Source organism: Petromyzon marinus, chromosome 16, assembly GCF_048934315.1.
Source record: "Petromyzon marinus isolate PM22_M1 ecotype Great Lakes invasive population chromosome 16, UKy_Petmar_22M1.pri1.0, whole genome shotgun sequence".
NCBI lineage: Eukaryota > Metazoa > Chordata > Hyperoartia > Petromyzontiformes > Petromyzontidae > Petromyzon > Petromyzon marinus.
The window spans coordinates 6,560,617-6,580,179 of NC_133682.1; the positions used below are offsets into that span (position 1 = coordinate 6,560,617).

Sequence of the window (19,563 nt, forward strand, 5' to 3'; positions counted from 1 at the left end):
TCACGTGATCACAACTGATATACGAGTGCTTTGATATACGAGTGCTTTGGATTACAAACACGTTTCCGGAACGAATTATGCTCGCAATCCAAGGTTTTACTGTACTGTGCGTGTTTCGTACGCACGTGTATTTGCGGATGAATCATTGATCTTTACAATAAAATTTTATTACACTATAATTAATTTAAAACAAGATCATAGCAATTAAATCATCAGCTGCCGCTCCTGTGACGAATAGGATCGAGTATTATCACGATCATCATCAGCCATGATCTCTCAAGCTGGATTAAGGCTTTCCCCCAAGCTGCCGCTAACCGCTCACGGTTTTGAAATTAAATCATAAATTAACGCGTCTCTGAGGTCATATGACGGTTTTTGTGATGCGAAATAAAAAAGTTACTTTTTCACGGAACAAAAGCATCTCTAAAACTATGATCAATGCACGTCAAAGGTAATGACTTAAAACGGCTTTCCATATCTTATGAGAGTCATGACATTGTATTAATTGTTTACGATGCACCTCTTTAGTTGCTCATTTACAAACAAGAACTTAATTTCAATCCGGTCTATCTAGGACCGGCACACCACATCCAGTATACACCACTGCTAATATTGTCGCATGCGCCAGGGAGTCGTGGTATAGTCACGCGCCTACTCTAGCTGTGCCAGAGATCCGGGAAATATTCAGTGAGAATGTAATCCCTGCCCCCTGCAAGTTCTGCCGTATCACATTGGTACAGTTTGTAGCAACACCGCCCGTTGCTTTAAAGTTTCAGTCCCTTGTCGTTATTCTAACTTCTGAGAGTTTTACTTTGCGAAAGAAGAGGTCTCCTCTTGGCGTGGGAGGCTCGGGGAGGGCACGGATGGGTGGGTAGGTGGGTTGAGTGAGTGTCTCGTCGGCACGCGTGCCCGTCCCGTACCGCATAGTACACCCAGCCTGGCACACGCGATGTGTTGACGTCACCTTTGTTGATGGCGCTTGTTGTTGTTGTTGCTGCTGCTATCCCGTACCTTCTCATCCCATCCTCAGCCTTAATCCACTTCACACAAGCGCACACAATCGCGTACATACACACACATGCTCACATATGTCGACACATGCGTTATACGTTCACACATAAAAAAAATATAAAGATCATCCGTATAGCGTCAACAGACTTTTAGGGAAGACGCTGTTCTCGAGCACATATGAAGGCCGGCACGACACACACGCGGGGGTGGGTTTCCGCCTTTGTCTCTCCAGAACTGATGTTTACGCACCAGATCAGATTGATCATTGAAGGCCGAGTCGGCCTAGAACAGGTCCCTTGTATTAATTGCCGATGTTGGCCTTGAATCGAACTGGGGGAGGGGGAGGGGGGGTCGCCGGGTTCGTAGCGCAGTGCGCTCACCACTCCACTACCGCTCCATACCCCCCCCCCCCCACCCATTCCACCGTTCCACACTCACACGCTTCACGCTGGTGATGAGTTAATGGTGCGACACCCTCTGCGCCACCCCAAGGGTCGCTAGTTGAGTCGCGAGGAAATTGATTTGTTGACGTTCAATGACTTCTTCAAGTCGCGATCGGCACCACCCCCCCCCCCCCCCCCCATGCTTAGCGAACGGAGCGTGAATGCCACTCGCTCACGCACGCGCACTTTACGTTTAGTAGGTCTACACATTAATTAATATACATATATAAAACCATATATTTATATAAATGTATTCCCATGTTATAATCATGTACATTTTATATATACACACACAGTACAATGATTCAATTCAGCCGGATTTTTTTCGGGTCGGTAAACCAGAAAATATTTCCGCAACCCGGCACACCACTTCCAGGTTGACTGTCGCTATTGACTGTCTGCTTACTACTTTCTAATCGCGTGTCGCCTACTCCAGACTATACGGACCAGCCTCGGGAAAATATTCAGTGACAAATTAAGCTCAGTATAGTCCAGCAGTGGATAGTGACATAATTGTTTGGAAGAAGAATAAAAAAAAGTAATTTCTTAATGTATGTGTATTTATTTTGTAGTATTGCTATCATTATTTTATCCTATAATAATCACAATTCAATCGTGCGTAAATCTAACATAGCGCTCGGCATCTTCTCTGAATATCTTACATCTGATGCTGGGTGTATTCGTAAATGTGGTGAGTGTAAGTGCGTGTGTGTGTGTACTGTATAGACTATATATATATCCACGTATAAATATAGGGACTTAATTTCCAACTTAATATTTTTTTCCGAGTCGAGAACGGGGAGGGGACACGCGACTAGTAAATAACTACAGCCCATGCACAGCAAGGCGTATATATTATACTGGATGTGGTGTGCCGGGTGAGTAAATGTATTCCGGATCCCCAACCCGAACAGGCCAGGCTTTAATTAATCCTCGTTATATACGTGTGTATAAATGCTGCATATGTGTGTAGGTGTCTTTGTGGGGAGCAGTGGTGAGCACGCTGCTGCTACCGAACCTTGCAACCCGGGTTCGATTCTCGCTCACAGCCAACACAAGTGACGATTATCGAAACCGGTCCGGAGCCTCCCCCTTCGATCGACTCAGGCTTAAAATGGGTAGCCGGTGAGATGTGAGAAACAACACCACTGCGGAAACAAAAGTGGCCGGGCGTGCTGCTGACCACCCAGCGCCTCGTGCATCGTACCGGTCTTCATAGGTGCTCGCAAACAGCACTTGCCCAATAAGTATGTTAAGGTGTTAAGGATATAATGGGGTGGGGGGGGGGGGGGTAATTTGCCTTTATGCGTCTGTATATGTCTGCCTCCTGTCTGCAATAATGTCAGCTAAATGCAATCAACCGCCAAATGATGCGCGCTAATACACGCTAATGAATTGCGTTTGTGATGTCAATTAAATAGCGCGCGTGTGCGCGCGCGCGCGCGCGCGTATGAAACGAAACTTCGCTCTCGCCGCTTGCACGCGTTAATGTTTATTAGCCACGCTAACGGACTATCTCAGCGACCCGTGTAAGACCCACAAGGAGCTCGACGCATTCATCCTCAGGTTATTTGGCTGTCGAAGTGTCACCGTCTTTGGCGTCGCCTCGCCACTCAACAATGCCGGCTTACTGAGCCCTCGGTCTGGGGCCTCGAAGTGTCAGCAGTCATTGGACGCGAACGAGAGGGCGCGTCGAATTGCTACGGCACGCATAGGCAAAGATCTCCCGTGGTAGCCCTTTGAACAGAATGTTGGGGTAAGCGGTGTTTGCGAGCGCCTATGAAGGTCGGCACGGCGTACACCGGGTGGGGTCAGAACCAGGCTCCCCACGGGCTTCGGGTAATCGTCACTGGTGGCGACAATCGAACTCGGATCACCGGGTTCGGAGCCCGGCGCGCTAACTCGCTACACTACCGCTGCACACAGACAAAGACATATATACACAAATACACACGTAGAGAGACAAGAACACACAATTCTAAATACAACCGTCCATAATAAACACAAACACGCATCAACACACACACACATAGAATCATATAAATACAAACACGCATAGATACACGTCAAAACGTACACGCATACAAAAACAAATAAGGACATAAATACAGATACACACATATACATAAATACGCACAGCTACAAAGATCCCCCGTATAGACACAGATTGTTGGGTCAATACACAAATACACGCGTACGCCTATTGACACACTGTACGCCCAAATGTGCACCACAGCACAAACACAACCAAAGATCCCCCGTATAACCTTAACAGACTGTTGGGGCAAGTGCTGTTAGCCATCAGCACCTATGGAGGTCGGCGCGGCACACGAGGGGGTGGGTGGCCAGCACCACGCCCGACCGCCTTTGTCTCCCACGTGGCGATGTTTACACACCGCACCAGGTGCTCGTTTGAGGCTGAGTAGATCTAGAGGAGGGCCCAGGACCCGTGACTGGTGTTGGCCATGAGCGGGAATCGAACTTAGATGAGCGGGGTTCGTAGTGCACCGGATTAACCGTTACGCTACCGTTCCAACATATATAACAATCGTCTGGCGCTGTTATGTGACCGCAGTTGTGCCAGGCTAGGTGCACTTTGAGGCCATGTGGTCACGTTGAAGATTCGCTGATAGGTCACGGAACAGGCCCAGTTTTTTTATGCTCACGCAAAGACGTTACTACAAGAGTAATTGCCGACAAATACACAATTATACACAAACAAATATGCACTCACCCATACAATTATATATTTTTAAACATACGCAACACAAAATTACACACAGACACATACACAATATTAGAAGTATATTCATATCCTAAAACCAACTACTCTAATGCGCGTATACACAAACATATAAGGACAAAGCTCCCCGATATAGCCTTCATAGACTGTTGGGGCAAGTACTGTTAGCGAGCACACAAAGAGACATAAACGCGTACACATCAAAATATATACACATACATAAAATAAGCACGCGAATACACGTGTAAACATAAAAATACGCACGCACACATCAACACACATACACAAATAAACAAACACTGCACCAACATAAAACCACGTTTAGCAAGAGAGCAATGAATCTCAGCGGGCTGCGTGGCTGAAGCGACACACACGCACCACAAGACGCACGCACACACACACACACCACGAGACGCACACACACACACCACGAGACACACACACACACCACGAGACACACACACCACGAGACACACACACCACGAGACGCACACACACACACCACGAGACACACACACCACGAGACACACACCACGACACACACACACCACGAGACGCACGCACACACACCACGAGACGCACACACACACACCACGAGACACACACACCACGAGACACACACACCACGAGACGCACACACACACACCACGAGACACACACACCACGAGACGCACACATACACCACGAGACACACACACCACAAGACGCACGCACACACACCACGAGACACACACACACACACGAGACACACACACCACGAGACACACACACACCACGAGACACACCCACACGCACCACGAGACACACACACACCACGAGACACACACACGCACCACGAGACACACACACACACCACGAGACACACACACACGCACCACGAGACACACACGCACCATGAGACACACACACGCACCACGAGACACACACACACCACGAGACACACACACACACACGCACCACGAGACAGACACACACCACGAGACACACACACGCACCACGAGACACACACACACACACCACGAGACACACACACGCACCACGAGACACATGCACCACGAGACACACACACACCACGAGACACACACACGCACCACGAGACACACACGCACCATGAGACACACGCACCACGAGACGCGCATACACGGTTTAAAAAAACGTCCCACATTCGTGGATTAATGCCCAATTATATCACTCCAAATATCCAGCGAAATCCATTGTTGTAATGTACTTCTAAGTTGCCGCGTAAATATTCCTCTGGCCGTTCGTCAACCGACATCAACGAACCGTGGTGAAGTATGGTCAAAACACCACCCCCCCTCCTTCCCCAGACGCACCCCGCACTGCATAGAGAGGGGTGGGGTGCACCCATCCAGCAGTGGAATGAAAATGGTACTGACTGCGAACTGTGTTTATTTAGCAGTGTTAATACAAAGAAAATAATGAGCCGAATATAAGATTTCGGTGGGTAACAGCGCACCTATTTGTGACGTTAGCGATTTAATATTTTAACAATAACTTTTAATTGCTTTTAAGTTGAGTGTAAACAAAACAAAAACAACAATAACAGCCGTGTTGTTGGGCACTGCAGTCACTGAAGTGTGATTTTTTTAATGTTGTGAAATGTTCGCAATTTGAAAGTGCCGTAAGCGACGACGTAAATGTTTGTTTGCGCCTGATGCCCCCCCCTCCCCCCCGAACAAGCGGTGGGCCGCTACGTTTAAAGTATATATAAATATAAAGTATATATAAATATAACATATCGACGCGAAAGATATCCTAGATGTTTTTTGGTTTGTTTTATCAAAGTGTCAAAAGTCGCATTAGACTACCGCGATCCGCTTTCGTTAAGTAATTTAAACGGCCCCCGTACGTAACAACAACAACAGCAACAACAAAAATAATAAGCGCACTCTATCTCTGTAAATGAACCACACACGTTATAAACACACGCACGTAGCGGACAGCCACGCCACAAACATTCACTGCGTATGGACGCGCGATCGTGCCATTTGCGCCATCGCACGATACACGCGCAAAGGTGAACGAATAAAAAGCCTTGGAGATCTAGGGTTTGATCAACAGATGTCGAACCGATCTGACTCTCTTATCTGTCATCGCGGTGGTGGTGGTGGTGATGGTGATTATCATTCCGTACGAGCCTTTCAAATCTTAGATTTGGAGTGAGTTGAGCCATTGAAATATATCGCGCGCCGTTGAGTACTAGAGAGCCACGCCTATCTTTCCAGATAAATAGATGTATTGATTAATTAGATATCTTGAACAGCCAGATTATATATATGGTTTTGTAGTCATTGTTACGTCTCTGGGGATTGGGCTGGCAAGGCCACGTAGGCCTGAGGGCCCAACCAACACGAATCCCAGCTCCCAAGGCAATTGCTCGCTCCCTTACTCACTCACTCCCTCACTCCCACCTCTCCGCCCTCTTCACTCGCACTCACCCCTTCCTCAATCTCTCTCGTCCACCAACTCTCAATCCCTCCGCACCCCTTCACGGAGTCGTGTAAATGTGCTCAGCTCATGCCGCTTGGCCCTCGGAAGATATTCCTCGTTTCTTGTTACCCTGCACATACATGCGCTTGATAATTATTATAAGTTTTAAGGTTATTATACCCTGTATGCATCTCTCATGATTTGTATGTGCTCAACCTAAAACCGATTGCTGTCAGCAAGGCAATGCACGCTTTGTATCTACTGTATACTGCACAATGGATGTGTCTATGCCTTCAATACGCTTTGCAGTAAGGCGATCATAACCCAAGAATGTTTATTGTGTCACGCATTTAATTGTTCGTTCTGTATCAAAAAATCGCCATAGCCACCATCACCATAATTATCCGTGATCAATCCACTGCTGGATGATGGCTCCATCAATCACCACCACCACCACCATAGTTCGTCGCCCCGTGATGTGATAATCCACCTGGGGACTTTCAAACGAGCTGCAATGTAAGTTTACATTTAACCCGAGTGAATTTGAACGTTTTACCAAACATTATTTGGTTGCCTGCGATTGTCCGGTATGCCTGTGTAAAGCCCCACGATATTAAACGAGCCGTACAATGTGCGCGCGTGTGTGTGTGTGTGTGGTGTGTGGTGTGAGTGCGTGTGCATATATAAATGATATACATATATACACAAACACAACTGTGCAGCACGAATTTCACACAGCACATGCCAAAGCGTTGTGTTTTGTAGGTCCTTTGGTGGCAACGGTCAAACGCTAATAATTTAATTCGAAGTAGTGAATAATGATCGTAATAATACACGAGATGTAATCGTAATATAACACAGCGTGATTTATGAAATCATCATTTCAATACTCGTTCATTGTGCTGACTCAAATCGTAACAGTGCCATGTATGGTAGAAACGCAGTGCATGTAAATGTTTGCTGTGGTTCATCGTAAAACTACAATTATAAAAAAAAACGATGACGTATTTACCAATCACAACGACAGTGTGGGGGTGGGTAAATGTACATAACCCAAAACAAAAAAAATTCCACGGGCGACTGCTTAAGTTTGTCTGGATTTTTTTTGTTGTACTTTAATACAAACATACATCATGATCAGCCAATTCCATAGTACGCCTTTCTCCCCCTCGTCCCCCCCGCATAAACTCACCGTTATAAATAACAACAACAAATTAATAATCAATAATAATAAATCCTGAGCACAAACCATGGAAGAGGTAAACTTAATAAAGCAAACGTGAAGGAAAACAATCGTCGAGGAATGAAAGATACAAATTAATAGTCGTATATCTATATCAATATATCTGTAAGTGTCATACGCACGCCGACTTGTATACATATACAAAAAAACCACTTGGAATGCCTTCGGGTTACGTGTGCTCATATAACGAACGGGTCTCTATAAACAGGAGTGAAAGTTTACAGTAATTTACAGAACTTTACAAATGCCATGGGTCGTTCGAGGCGTTCCCTTTGTATATGTACACACAGCGATTCGTTTCAACCACTCCCCTACCGATCCCCTTCAAGTGTAGGAGATACATTGAAAGCATATAATATCATCGTGGTTTTCAAAAATTATTTATTTCGACTTAAATTCGAATTTACCCGGGGGGGGAGGGGGTGTGTGTGCGGTTCATCCCAATGTTTGCGTCTGAAATTATTATCACAATTATTCTTGATTGGTTTTTACTCCTCTTTATAAAGTCTTTAATTTTACGTCCCCTCCCTCCCCCACCTCACTGAGGCTTGCTTCTGAATTCCATCAACACGTCGTTCCGAATTCGCGAAATCCGATTTGCGAAGAACATATAATTAGTGTTCAAATAACTTAAGACTCGCACGCAATTGAGACGAATGTCAATACCGCCGGTGTGTGGTTAAAACCATGAGCACAGACTGTAAGCCGCTCGGTGTGCACCTGGAATCTCATCGTGCAAGGGGATGTGGGAACACTAACGCCCGCCGTTGCGTAACGTCGAGCAAACGGTTGACATGAAACGTGAATAAATAAATCCGCTAATAAATAAGTACGTCAATAAATAGCAACGCAAAAAAATCCCGATAATAAATAAGTAGCAAATGTATTCATAAACAACTGAAGCGGCCTGGCTAATGACGAGCGCATGGGGCTCTTCTTGTGTAAATGACAGTCATGAGAGATGTAACAAAAAAACAACCTTGACATATACAGCTAAGCGTGTTAAAGTGTTGTCTTGCTAAGTGTGAACGGTCGTGGGAGGTTGTTGTTGTTGTTTATATCCCCCAGTTAGTGCCCTAGAAACAATTCGCAGTGGGTGGGTGGTGCCTCCGTTTCCCTCGTTGTGTTCGCCGAACCGAAGCAACTTCTCTCTCTACCGGAGGCCGTCAAACTGCCCCTTCGTCCGAATTTCCCACCCCGTGCCGTCACGTTCGTGTAAATCAGCCGCCGCGTGTGACTGGACCGCTCCGCTCATCGTTGTCTCGTCGAGAGCTACGCGCGGCTCGTGGCATCGAAAAGGAACTCGTTCATGGGTTTTCAGAAGGCTGTTCAATGAGTTAAATCCGATATACGGTATAAACTATTAGGGCCCTGCTCTATTAAGTTAAAAGTGTGGGTGGCTGACAAAACAATAATCAAATCGTAGGCGTTACGCCGCCACGTATATGAAAGTACAAACACTGCCATCGTCACTGATGATGATTCCCAAATAAAGCTGAACTTAATTATCTCGGCTAGGTCTAAAATACTCTTCAAAGTGCGCGTATATCTTGTGGCCACGCGTGGTTATCCTACTGCTCATTCCCGGGCGGTCGTGGGATCTTACCGAAAAGGATTATCATAGCAAAGAAAATAATTGCAGCTTTCAAACTTAAGTGTACATATACACGTATATTTATATGAATCACAATTAATTGATGCTTCAACTACACGCATTAACAACAAAAAAGTTTCGGAGCTAAAGCGAACGGCATTGACATGAATAATAATAAGTCGTTGTTATATTTAATCATATTACCGCACCCAAAAATAAAAAAAAATGACATGCCGCTTCTGCACACTGGTGGAAAGGGTATACTGACTGCTAGAAGCTATCGTCAAATGCTAACGTATCGAAAACAATACACGTAATCCGCTGGCATAAAATGAAACGTACATTACTGTATAGAAAATTATTCGTTCAAAAGGAAGGCGAATACTTGCTGTTGAATTGTATGCGCATGCCGGAAGGTCGTATTACACCTGTATAACAATTGTATTCGTTAATTTATTTTGTTTGTGGAAGGAAATTCCCAGCGCATTTTGCATACATCGCAGAGATCACATTCCACTCACGGGAAGGGGACGCTTTCTGCTCTCTGATATAAGACGGAGCGATGCGTGTAAGAAAAGACGGGCATACGCGGCAATTAGGTTATCCATTTAAACAATAATTATAATCATACACCAATAATTATAATATGAATGATAATAGCGAAACTATCCGGCGAACCGGACATGTGCAACGCCTTGCAACGGATTGACACGGTTGTTAACTTTACGCGAATACTTATTTTTTTAGTAGTTTAACAAGAGCGCCACCACGTCTTACAAGTCACCGCCCGTCTTATACCGTGTCGCGTTTTTTTTTTATTTGTTTGTTTTAATATAACCTGTAAATATCTTTCGTGTGCTGAGAAAATATATATTTTATATATATATTTGTTTTGAAATGTCAGAAGAATGCCTTTCTTTTTTTTAAATGCGTGTCTTTAGCGTTTTAACGAAGCGGAACAAAAGACATTTTTTTCCGGACCTCGTTAATTTTCTTAGCTAGTCCATCGATTCGCCCCCCACGGTGTCCCTGTCGGATGCGACAATTTTAACGAGAAAATTTAAAGATGACAAATAAATAAATACACAGAAGGACTTTAAGATAGCTTGGGAAGAGACAGAGAGATTGTGTGGGGGGGGGGGGAGGGTGAGAAGATGGAGAAAAAGCGGAACTGGGATTCAAAAACAACACAAATAAAACAACAAATAAATAACAGTAGTTGCAGGAGGAAGTAACAACACCAGCGACAAATTGCTCTCCGTCTCCCCCGTGAGAGTTCATAAAAGAATCGGACAGAGTGCGGGGCCAGTCCGCTCGAGGGAAGTTCGCGTTTCTCTTGTTTTTCGTTTTAGAAAGTGACGCGGATTTCTCTGTCCCCGTGTCGTCTTCGCGACTCGACGGCGTCGGTTTTCGCGAGACGAGAGGGCGAGCGAGCCGCAGAGCGCAGCATCAATCCGCTCTCTTCAACGATCAGCTCGAGTCTGTGGTCTCTGGGCCAAGCCCGCCTGACGCAGCCCGCCAGCCCGCCCGCCCGCCCGCCCGCCCGCCTGCCAGCCCGCCTGCCAGCCCGCCTGCCCGCCCGCTCGGCCGGCCGGCCGGGGAAGGGAGCTCAGTGAACGGCCGAGAATTTCATCCGTTTCTGTTTCTGCCGCTGGTTGCAGAACCACACGCGCACGACGTTCTTCTTGAGGTCCAGCTTCTCGGCGATGGCGGCGATCTTCTCGGACGAGGGTCGCGGCTGCACGGCGAAGTAAGCCTCCAGCGAGCGCTTCTCGGGAGCGGCGATCGACGTGCGCTTGCGTTTCTTCTCGCCGCCGTTGAAGAGGTCTGGCTTGGTCTGCTTGTTCCGATGCGCCTTCTCCGCCTCCTCCAGCCACGCCTGCAGGATGGGCTTGAGCGCGATCATGTTGTTGTGCGACAGCGTGAGCGACTCGAAGCGGCAGATGGTGCTCTGGCTCAACGAGCCCACGCCCGGGATTTTGAGATTGCCCAGCGCTGAGCCCACGTCGGCCTGCGTGACGCCCAGCTTGATGCGCCGCTGCTTGAAGCGCTCCGCGAACGCCTCCAGCTCGCGAGGGTCCGCCTCCGTGTCGGGCATGCCGGGCATGAGGCCGCCGTGGTGCGGGCCCAGGCCGTGCGGGTGGTGGTGCGGCATGCCCATCGCCTGATGCATGTGGTTCATGGTGGGCATGTGCGCGTGGTGGGCCGACGTGGGCACGACGGACGACTCGGGCCCCGTGAGCCCCGCGAGCGTCAGGCTCGGCGAGATGTGGTCCAGCAGGTCGCTGTCCAGCCCCTGGTGGTGCTGATGGTGGTGGTGGTGCGGGTGATGGGGATTATGCGGGTGGTGGGACCCAAGCGCGGACGGGTGCGGCAGCGGCATGGAGCTGGACGCCGAGGTGCAAGGCACGCTGTTCATCGTGTGGTACGTGGCGTCCGGCTTGAACGGGTGGTGCGGGTGATGGTGGTGGTGATGGTGGTGGTTTTTGCTCTGGTGGGAGACAATATCCACGGCGGCGAGCGCTTCCGCGCGCGCCAAGAAGCTCTCGTCCAAGCCCGCGAATATATTGCTCTGCAGTCATCAGCATCGTCGCATACGAACAACAACAACAACAAAAAACAAGAAAAAAGAAAGCGTGCGCCGTCGGTCAGCAGTGGAATCTAGGGGTCAGCGTGAGATCAGAGAAGAATTTGGTAGTAATGGGGGAGAATGTAATAACAACAAAAACCCAACCCAGATTGACCTTAAAGCCCTAATCATAACATTATCATGATTAAATGAGCGCCCCACCGCCTTAAATACCACATAAATAAGTAACGACCACTGCTTATTTTTGTACATGACACGAATTCACGCTTAACGCGGACTGTCTAATTACTCGGCAAACATAAAAATCACTTTAAAAATCATTATATCGGCGCTTTGTCAACAAATTCCCACCCCCAACCACCACCGCCACCACGAAGAGCCAAAATAAAAGCTTACCACTCCCCGAGGCTTCCTGTGTTTTGGGAGCGACAGGGGCACACGCGGGGACCCCGCAGGCGAAACGCAACGAAACGCAACGCACCGAAACGCAACGCGCGCGCGCAGTACTCACCGGCGGCGTGGGCAGGCAAGCTCTCCGCATCGCCTCCGAGCTGGGGTGCAACGTGGAGTACTTGGGCTCCGCCATGGCCGCGTGCATGGCAAACGGCTGCTTGCTGTTCATGGACATCATCTTGACTTAGGCGCGCATGGACCGGGTTTTCTTTGGATGGAATCGGGTCAGCGACGCTGGCTGTTGCTCTTCGAGAGGCCGAGCGCCGGCGACGGTGGGTGAACGTCGTCTCTGCCCCGCGAACACGCGCGAGGTGATAGCTGCCTTCCCACCCCCTGCCCTATATATATTACGACTGCCTGCGAGAGCGAACGACCGGGAGAGTGACTGAGAGAGAGAGTGAGCGAGCGAGCGTGGGAGAGCGAGAGACAGTCGTGGAAGGCAGAGCGAGAGAGAGGGAGGGGGGTAAGACAGAGAGTGACACAGGGAGGGCGGGATGGTGGGACAGAGAACGAGCGATGCAAGAGAGATCGAGAACGAGAGAGAGAGGGAGAAAGCGAACGAATAGAGCGAGAGTTGGAGAGGAGGAGATGCGAGCTAACGCGTTAAGGAGACTCGTCGGTGCGGGCTAACACACTCGGGGCTGGTCGGACGTCAGCCGCTGCGTAATGCGTGGTGGGTCCGGACGCGACTGAGCGCTCACTGTTGCTCACGCGGCCGGAGTGTCGACATTCATACACCTGACCAGGTTCTTCTCTCTTCTCATCTTATTCATGGGAGGGCCGGCCCCTCTTTAGCCAGCGTTTGCGCATGCGCGCGGACATGCAAATTCCCAGCTCCGGCTCATCCCCCCCCCCGTCACCCCCCCCCACCCCCGTTAATAGAGCCTAAAAAAAAAACTCCTACACCCCTCCAAAAACTGGGAGGGAAGGACATGGACCAATTTCATGCACTCTCTCTCTCTCTCGTTCTCTTGCTCGCTCTCTCTCTCTCTCACCGGCTTTCATCACCCCATCGGCAGCTCGCAAACAGCCTCGCATGAAAACGAAAACGCAGTGCCCGAGCGCCGTTGTTTCTCGTCGCAATGAAAAGAAAAACGTCAATCGACGTTGCGCTGCCGTCGCCGGCAGACAGAAGGAGACGCGTGCCGTGGGTGAGCGGCGGGCTGTTGGCGGCGTAGCTCGGACCACGCGAACGCGAACGCGGCGCGGCGCGAAACTCCCCGGTCCCATTTATTTACTCGCGTTTTTTTTTTTCCGTAAATATTTTACAAAGTGTGGCAGATAATTATAGCCGCGCGGGAGGGGAAGATGTGGGAGGGGGTGGGGGCGAGAAGGAGGATGGAGCAGGAGGGGTCGAATATGTTACGTTACCTAGAGACTCACGATAACGCTAATCATGGTAATTAAACGTACGTATTAGATTTGCATCGACTCTGCGCGTAAAGGCGCATGACGGTTCAGGTTCACGGCGGGCAGAATCCCTTGCCGGGCGATCGTCTGTTTTCCATACTGCCGTGTAGACCTGCCCAGCGTAATACTTTACTTGTACAAAGTACACGCGTAATAATAATAATAACAACGCAGCGTAATGCACGTACGTAGCTTCCAGGCGCGCGGAAAGTATTGAGTTGAATACGTCATCCGTCGTGTCTGTCTGTCTGCCTGCCCCTGTGTTGTTAACGCGCAGTCACAGCCGCGGTCTCTCCTCTCGCCTCGTAACTCTCCCCCCCCCCTCTCTGTCTTTATCGAGGAGGGCCGCGTGATACGAGCGAACAACGATTTGATGGGCCAAGCCCCAGGTTTGCTTTCTAAAGGAGAACGGACGGGTGAAAAGACGGCGAACTGCGGCCCGATGTGACGCGCGCGTCACAATGCGCGCCGTTTTGTGAGAAGGCGCTCACAGAAGTATACATGTAAGGGCACACATCAGCTGTGCATTGATTTCATTCCCGATGAGACGGTTCAGACGATGGACGCGGACACGAGAGAGAGAGAGATAGCGAGCGCCACGGCCAAGGATGACAGTTATGGAGGTTTTGCTTGAATTGGAGGGCTGTTGTCATAAGTAAACCCGGCGCGGCAAGATATGCATTTCTGCGGGCGGTTTGGTGTACGCTGGCGTCTAATTATTCAATACTTGAGCGTAAACAATGATGACGAATTGCGCCGCCTGATGAAGATTGCTTTATAAGTCACCGATAATATGCGTGTGTTTGGCGCGCGCGCGCGCGTGTGTGTGTGTCTATGTACATATGTGGCGGGGGTGTTGGCACTTGTGCCAAAAGTGGGTGATTTCCTTGGGCTAATTAAGCGCTAATAGCATGGGCATTGAGCATTAAATCAAACGTAATGCGTTCATTCTATACACACAGAGTTTGTGGCTTTAATTTATGTGTAAACACCGCGAGAGTTGAACGCGTGCTCTCGGTGAGACGTCGCTATAATTTTACGTGATTGACTTGCAACAACAAAAAATTGTGGAATGCAATATGGAAGTATATATATTTAACGTACTGGCTATTAATTAGTTAACTCGTGAACAACAACAACAACAAAAACCCAGTGTAACAGCAACAACAACAAAATAACAACAACAAACCACGTGCCGGTGTGTGCAAATGCGCTAGCACCTTTTGCATTCGGTGTTAAAAAATTGACAATCGCGCGCGCTCCCATGGGATCCGGGACGTCAACAGGAGCCACAGTTTTTCTTTTTAAATGAAAGCGGTTTAAACATGAAAATTAATAATTGATCATCTTAACAAAGTGAATAATTTAACTTTGGCGTCACAGACTTCTTTATTAATCGGGCGCGCCCGCCTTACATTGTAATCTAATATATCGTGTTAGCGCAAATAAGGGCGTTAATTATACAAACAGATGAACATAACGCACCTATTGGGTTAATGGTATGCGCTGCGTTAATACCGCGCCGCTGATGAGACGACGCAACGCCGTCAGAGTTGACGCAATGCGCGACTTTGTTGTTGTTGTTGTGTTGGTTATTTATTCCGTTCTCCATCGGTGCTCCAGTTATTCGTCCAATTTCTTGCGTTCTTACAACCATCCGATTCGACGAGTGTTTTGTACATTTCGCAATTGCGCATTCTCCCCCCCCCCCCCCCCCCCCCCCACTAATATTCGCAATATATCTGTGGGACCCACCTTTTTTTTGGGCCGTATCGCAATAGATTCACGACCAAACGAAACACAACACAGGAGCCAAAAGCAAACTCCGGGCTTGGGCGTGTCCTCTGATATAGATATCTGAGAATGCACACAGAGTGTGGTAGGAGGGCATTCATCAGAGGTGAAATTCGTGCGTGCATGGTATACTTGTGTGGGTGCATAGATGGAAGAGAGATGGAGAGAGAGAGAGAGAGCGAGAGAGCGAGAGACAGAGAGAGACAGAACAAAAAAGGCGCTCATTAAACCGAAAGCAGGCACATTATCCCGGGCCAGGGAGGCAGGCCTGATGGCTGATGCGCCCGGCAAGATGTCACGCGCCAATGCATCGAGCCACTTTGGCGCTCCCAGAGCGGGCCAGGAAAGACGTGGGAGCTTTGCAGACTCTGAAATTGGCTCCTATCCACCAGCACCACCACCACCACCACCACACTCTCCTATTCCCTCCCCTACCACCACAGCATCACCCCCCCACCACCACCACCCACCATCACCTACCCCGGCCCCCCCCCCCCTCCCTAAAAGGGAGAAAGAAAATATATAAATAAAACACCTGCCTCAAAGAAATGTTGTCACCTACTCACCATCCCCTTCTACCCCCAACCCCACCAGACTCCGTCACTGGGGACGAAATCTCTGTCTTGTCTCGTGTCGCAGCCAGCTCTGATTTATGATAAAATTTTAACGCCGCCTTTTTAAATATTTCACGTGCTCTTAATCGGCGCATGAAATTTTTATTTATACATATATAGAGTTGAGAATCGAGCTCCAGAGGACCCACCGCGCGCGCAGCTAATTAATAGATTTGTCTGTTGTTACGACGGCAAAAGACACGCTGGGGCTTAATTAGTTAGACACTGGAACCGCGCGCACAAAAGGATCAAACTTTGCCGGGTTTTTTTCTCTTCTACGTCCGATGTCCATGACGCTCTCCCTTCCTCCGAAAATAGATCACAGTTACAGTGTCGTTTTTGGTCAGCACACAGAGCGACGGCGATTCAGCGTGCTTCCCCGTGCTTCCCTGTGCTTCTCCGTGCTTCCCCGTGCCTCCCCGTGCCTCCCCGTGCTTCCCCGTGCTTCCCTGTGCTTCCCCGTGCTTCGCCGTGCTTCCCCGTGCATCCCCGTGCTTCCCCGTGCTTCCCCGTGCTTCCCCGTGCTTCCCCGTGCATCCCCGTGTGTCCCCGTGCTTCCCCGTGCTTCCCCGTGCATCCCCGTGCTTCCCCGTGCCTCCCCGTGCCTCTCCGTGCTTCCCCGTGCTTCCCCGTGCGTCCCCGTGCTTTCCTGTGCTTCCCCGTGCTTCCCCGTGCTTCCCCGTGTGTCCCCGTGCTTCCCCGTGCTTCCCCGTGCATCCCCGTGCATCCCCGTGCTTCCCCGTGCTTCCCCGTGTGTCCCCATGCGTCCCCGTGTGTCCCCGTGTGTCCCCGAGTGTCCCAAGAGTCGCGTAAGTCCCCTCCTTCCCCGTCCTTCCCCGTGCTTTCCCGTGTGTTCCGTGCGTCCCCACATGGCCCCGTCCGTGCCGTGCGTATGCGCGGGCACGTACGGCCCCGTGTGTGTGTGTGTGTGTGCACCCAGAGGCCGTGTGCACGGCGCGTCGTGCTGTGGACGAGGTTGCTCGTGGGATGAACGTGGTGCAGCAACAGTGGCTCGAAGCAGGTAGCAAACACAAACAACGCGCGCGCGTGTGCACGCTCCGTCGCGTTCTGTCTGCGTGCGAGTAAAATGCGCGAGTTGACGGCGTGCGAGTCGCGTGTCACAAAGCGACGCACACTCGCGATAATTAGGGGACACGCGCGCGCGACGCAATTGCACTCTGGCGCCCGTGTGTAGACACACGTGTATACATGTATATGCGCGCGCGTGCGCGTGTGTGTGTGTGTTTGAAACGAGCAGCCCGTAATTTGCGAGTGTTTGTTTTCTTGGAAACTACTGCCGATAATCTCCATTTAAGAGGAGGAGTTGGAACAACAGGGATTAAAAAAAAGGGGGAACAAAAAAAAGAGACATCCTCTCCGTTAGAAACGGCGGGGGGTTTTGTCCCCCCACCCATCCCCCTCTACCCCCCCCCCACCCCACAGCGCTCCTCACCCCCGCCTCTCTCCACCCTCTCCGCATTGTTCACGCAGTTAATTAAAGGCATCAAATATTCATGCCTTGTTTTACCTGGGCGCGCGCGGCCCGCCTCCATTACCAAGCGTGAGGGCGAAAACCCCTATAGGCTCCATATGGCCGGCCCATTTGCGAGATTAAGCCCGCCACGTGCCGCGCCTAATGCCTCGCTGGATGCGCGGCCTTAATCTGTGGGTAGCAGCCACCAGCCTTGCACCCACCCACCAACCAAACCACCCACCCACCACCATCGCTACCGCTCACGCAAAAATGATGCTCAAATTTCCAACTTTGCGCACCTTTTTGGAGAAGTAGCGGCGTCTCTCGCGTTAATGGACGCCCCCCCCCCCCCCGCACCACCAAAGAGCCTCAAAATGCCCCCCCGGGGAGAAATGGTGGCACGCAATTGTCATGGCTTGCGAGTTCATTTTGGATAATGGTTTGGGAGTTGTGTGTGTGTGTGGATGTGTGTGTGTACGTGTGGGGAGCGGTAGTGTAGCGGTTAGCGCGCTGCGCTATGAACCTGGCGACCCGGGTTCGATTCCCGCTCACGGCCAACACCAGTGACGATTATTTGAACCGGTCCCGGGCCTCCCCTAGGTCGACTCAGCCTCAAATGAGTACCTGGTGTGGTGTGTAAACATCGTCACTAGGGAGACAAAGGCGGTCGGGCGTGGTGCTGGCCACCCACCCCCTCGTGTACCGTTCCGGCCTTCATAGGTGCTCGCTAACAGCACTTGCCCCTACAGTCTGTTAAGGCTATACGGGGGATCTTTATCTTTATCTTTGTGTGTACGTGTGGATGTGTATTTAATTGTGTTGGGTTGTGGCTGGGGCGGGGGGGGGGGGGGGGGGTGTTCTTGTACAACAATGAGACTGTCTTGCATGTATGTATGTATGTTAAACTTCTTTCGCACCGCGCGTTGCACGCGATGTGTTGCCTGGAAAACAAAAGTCGCTGCTCGCGTACACGCCGGGGCAATGCATGCGGTGGTGACTCACCGTCCATCGAGTTCGTGGGGGCAGTCGGCGCGTGCGTTATTCGTGCGCATGTTACGCGTACACGCGGCGCTTTGCCATTGCGACTTTGCCTCTTTTTCTCTCTCTCTCTCTCTCTCTGAATGGGGAGACAACTTGTAGACTCGGTGCCGTCTTTTGGGCGTCAATGCGTTACGCTTGCGCGGGCTCACCGTGCATCGCACGCGAGACGCGCGTTCACTTACAGCAATAGCGGCGCATGTGTGAAAGAGATATTACACGGGCACAGGGGGTACAGACCGTATTGGGCCCCTCCCCTTCACTCTGTAATCCGAACCTGTGCCGCAGCGTATCAGTTGATCGCTAAATAATTGATGGCGAATAACCAGGCCATCATCATTATGATGGAAGGCTCTCGGCTCCGTTTAGAGAGCAGAGGAGACTCTGGGACAACAACAACCCAAAAAAAAGAGGAGAGAGAGAACTGGAGGCGATATGGGCTTTCAGAATAACGTCAAGGGATCTTGGAGACGGGCTGAGTGTGGCAAACACTTTCCTCGAGCACGCGGCCAGGACACGTGGCCCTTGCCACATCGACACCGCGCACACCTCGGCGGCGTATATTTAGCGTGGCGCCGATTGGTCGGATATAATTGTAGAAAGGGACCCGTGGAACAGTACGCGCAGGAAATTAATTACGTAATCATCTGTGCATGATATTGGTGGTGGGTGGTGAGTGGGGGTTACGCTTCTTGTGGAGGCAGT

General features: G+C 50.0%; 1 protein-coding gene across 1 annotated transcript; it reads right to left on the reverse strand.

Annotated features, from left to right (window-relative positions):
- Nucleotides 1-5,978: 5,978 nt before the first annotated feature.
- On the reverse strand, nucleotides 5,979-13,364 carry LOC116942923 (POU domain, class 4, transcription factor 3-like). The gene is made up of 2 exons (XM_032955388.2): nucleotides 12,587-13,364; nucleotides 5,979-12,057 (listed from the first exon to the last, which is right to left on the reverse strand). The coding sequence occupies exons 1-2, from the start codon at nucleotides 12,704-12,706 to the stop codon at nucleotides 11,095-11,097; spliced, it is 1,083 nt and encodes a 360-aa protein (XP_032811279.1). The 5' UTR covers nucleotides 12,707-13,364; the 3' UTR covers nucleotides 5,979-11,094.
- Nucleotides 13,365-19,563: the final 6,199 nt, after the last annotated feature.